Source organism: Notolepis coatsorum (assembly GCF_963971535.1).
Source record: "Notolepis coatsorum genome assembly, chromosome: 12".
Taxonomy (NCBI): Eukaryota; Metazoa; Chordata; class Actinopteri; order Aulopiformes; family Paralepididae; genus Notolepis; species Notolepis coatsorum.
Genome location: NC_140176.1, coordinates 100989958 through 100995550, shown reverse-complemented (window position 1 = coordinate 100995550; position 5593 = coordinate 100989958). Strand labels below are relative to the sequence as shown.

Sequence of the window (5593 nt, the reverse complement as noted above, 5' to 3'; positions counted from 1 at the left end):
CAGCAGTAGAGCCACTACTGTATAGTGCCCTGCGCTGCAACACAACAATGGACCCGCGGTCTCACGCTGAATGCTCGCTTGTGTTGTTCCGTTGGATTCGTTTTGGATTATTTGGGCTCAAAACGTACACTACACGGACCCGCGGTCTCACGCTGACTGAATCGCTCGTGTTGTCGCGCTGTGTGTCAGACTCTGGATGCACCCGCCCACCTCTACCTCTGATTGGCTTACCATGACATTTTACTCAACCTCAGCCAATCGTCAGCATGTTTGTCTCGCGCACTGCCCACTAAACAAGGAAGGACAGAAATGCCTCTCAGCGCAGATATCTGTCTGATGAAAGAAACAGGTTCATTCATAGTAACGCGCCGCATTTTTTTGCAGTAACGGTAACAGCGTTATTAAGATTGGAAGAGTAATCCGTTTTACTCGTTACTGAAAAAACTAACGCTGTTAGTAACGCCGTTACTTATAGCGCCGTCGTTATTCCCATCACTGGTAGTGACACGTGTAGCAATGTATGTCCTTGATATACCTTCGCCCTGTGGCGGCACACTAATAATACTCTGCACAACTGTGCTGCTGCACGGATGAACACTCGCAGTCGCAGCGCACACTTTCCATTCCGACAACACTGATACCATAACTCGCATAGGAAATCATTCTGAGATCCCTAGAGTGCAATGCCGGCTGCATCCTGCTAGGTGGCAGTATTGCACACCCTTTGAAACCTTATTTCACACTGTGCGTCACATCTAATTTCTTCCGGGGGCGGAGAATTTAGATCAAGCCAAGTAAATCGCTTCATCCGATCACTTCGAAGCGCGTTCAGCACACTTGAGGCATATCTTGTGCCACTTCATGTCAGGGACCCGATCGACATCAATACTGGAAATCGCGATCAGACAATTGGAATATTATTTTTGGGATACCTCCTAGTAAAGGTAAGGACTATATGACATCAATCCTACTTTGATCCAACAATGATTTCACATGCCGTTGCTGAGCATCAAAAAACGACCCCCCCCCCCTTTCATGCATTCATGATGAAACATAATACCTATTATATACCTTTGATTTGGAAATAGTAGCATGTCCAGGCGAGCAAAGCGGACGCTTTTAGCAGAATTCACATATCGCTCCATTACAGTAACCAGGAATTAGCCAGGATCACTCTGAAACTATACATTATTCACCACGGTATAACACATGAACATATACATGAAAACATTTATTCTTTTTCACATGTTGAACGAGTGTGAGGGCCGATGATCCACTCCACTGGTCAAATTACTTGTGAGTAGTACGTCCGTTGATAAAGAAAAGCAATGTCCACAGCCACTCCAGTGCAAAGTAAAGATATCCAAATGGTTTATTTGCAAAGTCTTTCTTTACAGAAGTGGTCCTAAATCTACTTTCCTAAATATTCCTGTCCCTACTACAAATACTACTACAAGTTACAAGTACTACTACAAGGTAAGAAAACTATTTTCCCAGTCTCCAAAATTACCGCCTCTCTCTCAATTCATCTTTCAGCCCTCCCAGACCAATGGAGGTAAAGAAGTTGATGGCAAAGCGAGTGTTCCTGGGATTATCACGAGGAAACAGACCCTCAAAGAATGACTGCAAGGTCATGTCTTTGAGTCTCTCGTTGAGTCTGGGGAGTCCCATGTAGGCACACAGCTCCTGGAAGAGAATCTTCACAAAGATACGACTGGACGAGGTGGTGGTCTCCTCACTGACCTTAATACACTCCAAGACACTCCAGGGCACAGAGTCTGTGTAGAGGAGATGAGCGAACATTCTCGCTACGTTGCAGAGTTTGTTGGTCTCCAGACGGTGGATGGTTTCATACTGTTCAGCAAAGATCCCCTCAAAACTCTCCATATAATTCTTCTTCAGCAGACAAAACCTCCCGGCCAACAGTCCAAAGAACTTCTCATATGTCCTCTGCTGGGCGCAGCAGTCGAGAATCATGTTACACAGCTCCTTCGTCTGACTGTCAGGAAACTCCTTTTTGATCATCTTGTGAGCACACTCCTCGAAGCCGAGACTGGACTGAATAGAGAGGTAGATGGTGCGTCTGAAAGCAACCAGATTTACCTCTGTTTCATCAAAGATAGTCACTTTCTCCTGACCATCTCCTCCCTGATCTTCCTTGTCCTCGCCATCCTCGTCTTCATCGCCATCATCCTCACTGCCGTCCCTGTCCTCTCCGGAGTCACCGCTGCCCTCATCCAGGATCTCTCTCTTGATGGCCTTGTATTTCTCCTCGTTCTCCAGGAAGTCTGCATCCATCTTAAACACATTCAGAATGTCCTCAGTGTTGTATTCGTCCTCAAGAGGCAACATGTGGGTGAACTGGTCCTCCTCCTCCACGAGGTCCAGGCCGTCTGGAACCACCGGGTGGTCCTTGAAGCCGTCCTTCCTGATGGCGAACATCACCTCTATCATGTACTGGATGCGCTTGTCCATGGCTGCCTCGTGGAGGATGTTCCACAGCCGCTCGAAGATAGCGTTTATTCCTCTGGGGGACACCTCCGTCAGCTTGAGACCACACTCTTTAAGGAAGGCGATGGACACTTCAACACTGTCCTCTGTAGGACGTTCCAACAGCAAGGTCAACATCTCCAAACATAACACCTCATGGGCCACATTCTGGTTGATGAGATGAGCTACAAACTTGGATGCTGTCAGACACTGTTGCTTGTCTTTACGTCTGTAGCCCTTTCTAAAGTTGAGGACGAGCCTCTTCAGGATGAGCTCTCCAATCTGAGGGAACTTGGAGTTGAAGATGGCAACCACCGCCCCATACACATGAGTGAAGGTAGGAGAGGCGGACTGAGCCTGGAGCACAGAACGAGACAACAGGCCTCTGCCCCTGACGATATTCTCCTGCAGCAGTTCCTGGATGATGTTGGCGATGTTTGAAACATTAACTTTATTGATCAGACCATTGATGGATTTCTTCAAGGCCTCCCAGCTCATCCTCTGATAGGCCAGGCTGCTCTTGTCAGTGATCTGTGCCTGCATCATCCGCAGCTTGGCAGGGGGGATGTAAGCCCCGCCTGTCCGTGTCAGGATTGGATCCACCTCCTCTTTCTTCTTCTTGGTTGGAGGCTCCTCTGTGGGTGCTGCTGGCTCCAAATTGGCTGGGGAGTGGGAGCGAGCCCGCCTCCTGTGCTCTGGGTCTCTGTCGCAATTGGGTCGTCGGTCGTAGCGGCCATCTCTGTCATCATAGTGATCATTGTAGCGATCACCATGGCGGTCACGTGCGTGTCGTCCTCTGTCATAGCGCTGGTCTCTGTCCCGACTCCTGGACCGTTCTCTAGACCTGGACCTGTCTCTAGACCTGGACCTCTGGTGTGGAGACTGGCTCCTCGGGCCGGCTCGACTCTCCTCGTCTGGATTCCTCTTGATCTGCGCCACACTGCTCCTCATCCTCCTCACCGCCTGCCCCTCCTCCTCCGCCTCCTCTTCATCATCATCTTCATCATCATCACTGCTGTCACTGCCTGAGCCACTGGAGGCTTGGCTCCTTGGTGAGGGGGGTTTGTCGTGGCCGGAGCTAGACCGGGACGGAGACCTGTCTTTCGGACTAGCCCTGGGAGAGGACCTGTCTTTTGGACTGATGTCCCTGGAGGAGGGTCTGTTTCATAATTTACCATCCCTTGGAAATCCCGTAAAGTTTACAGAGTTCTTTGATGACACTAGATTCAAAGTTCCGACCCTGGTCGGCATGAAGTCGAGCGGGACAGCCATAGTACACAAACCAATGTCGGATGAGCGCGGTGGCGGTGGTCTTGGCAGTCTGATCTTTGGTCGGGATGGCGATAGTGAATCGGGTGAACATAGCTAGGACTTACATGGGCGCGGTCACGTTGGTGCAGGTCATAGGGGCCTGTGACTTAGGGAACACGTCACGGGCTAGCACACACCGTTTACACTGTTGCACCCAGTCGCTCACCTCCGCTGCCATCCCTATCCAGAAGTAACTTCGCCTCATCAGGTCTATGGTCCCACGTTTGCCAAAGTGTCCCCCATGATCATGTTGGGTCTCGTATATGTGTCGCCGCAGTGTCGTCGGCACCACCAGTTGCAGCACCTCCTCCCCGTCTCGGAGGTCACTAACGCGCCGAAACAGTACTTTGTTGCGCAAACGGAAACGCTCCCACTGTCCATATAACGGGTTTACTTCTTGCAACAGTGCTTTGGTAGGTGGGGTCCCGCTTGTCACTGCCCACCTTACTGGTCCCAGTTCGGGATCTTCTACTTGGAGTTGCCGTAACTCGTCCCAGCTATATCCGCTGTTTCCCTTCTGGGCCACTATTTGCCTTGCGACAACCGCTGGAACCCCCGACGGATCGGTCCGCTCCTCGGGGCCCAGGCGAGCACGGACTTCTTCCGCCGGGATCACTAGGAAGCCCTCTTTTGGGCCCACCACATCTGTCTGTCTTGCGACGATCGCTGGGACCTCCGGCGGATCGGTCCGTTCCTCGGGGCCCAGCCGAGTACGGACTTCTTCCGCCGTGATCGCTAGGAAGTCTTTTTCAGTGTCCACTACTTTTGGTTCTTGTCTCATCGGAATGCGTGACAAGGCATCTGCATTTTGGTTGAGTCGGCCGGGTTTGTAATGTACTACAAAGTCATATTCAGCTAACTGCGCGACCCAGCGCTGCTCCACCGCCCCCAGGTTGGCTGTGTCCAGGTACCGCAAAGGGTTGTGGTCGGTGACCACGATGAATTGGGAGTAGAGCAGGAGGTCTCGGAACTTCTCGGTGATCGCCCACTTCAGGGCAAGAAGCTCCAGCTTGAACGCGCTGTAGTTTCGGTCATTCCTTTCAGACCCTCGTAGGCCCGACTCGCGAAGGCGATGACACGCTCCACGCCCTCCTGTTTCTGACTCAGCACGGCCCCCAACCCCAGGTAGCTTCCGTCTGTGGTTACCACGAAAGGGAGTGGGAGATCCGGGTACGCTAACACGGGTGGCGCCATAAGACACCCCCGCAATCGGTCGAAGGCCTCCTGGCCACTGGAAGGGCTCGGGCCGGCCCTTGGCGAACCCTTTCTTTTCTTTCCCCATGAGGGCATGTAGTGGTTGTGCTACCTGGGCGAAGTGGGGTATGAATCGCCGGTAGTAGGACATGAATCCGATCACTTGTCTCACCTCTTTCGCCGAATGTGGTGCCGGCTAGTCTTCCAGGGCCCTTACTTTGTCTGTGTCGACTTGAACCCCGGCCGCAAAAACGATGTGTCCCAGAAACTTTACCTCCATCTTGAGGAGGAAACATTTTCAGGGCTTGAGCTTGAGGCCGTGTTCGCGGAGGCGTCCAAACACCAGGTCTAGCTTCTGGCAGTGGCTCTCAAAGTCGCTAGAGAACACCAACATGTCATCCAGATAGACCAACAGAACGTCGAAGGCCAAGTCTCCTAGAACCGCTGTCATCAACAGCTGGAACGTCGCCGGCGCATTACACAGCCCGAATGGCATGCGGGTCCACTGGTAAAGGCCGAAGGGCATAGTGACGGCAGTCTTTTCCTGATCTTCCTCCTTCACCGCCACTTGGAAGTAGCCGGCCATGAGGTCGAGCGA

General features: G+C 51.9%; 1 protein-coding gene across 1 annotated transcript; it reads right to left on the bottom strand.

Moving 5' to 3' along the window:
* Nucleotides 1–1506: 1506 nt before the first annotated feature.
* LOC311237991 (pre-mRNA-splicing factor CWC22 homolog) lies at nt 1507–3441 on the bottom strand (the record flags this gene model as incomplete). The annotated part of the gene is made up of 1 exon (XM_084325962.1): nt 1507–3441. The coding sequence occupies one exon, from the start codon at nt 3439–3441 to the stop codon at nt 1507–1509; it is 1935 nt and encodes a 644-aa protein (XP_084182088.1).
* Between the last annotated feature and the right edge of the window lie 2152 nt (nt 3442–5593).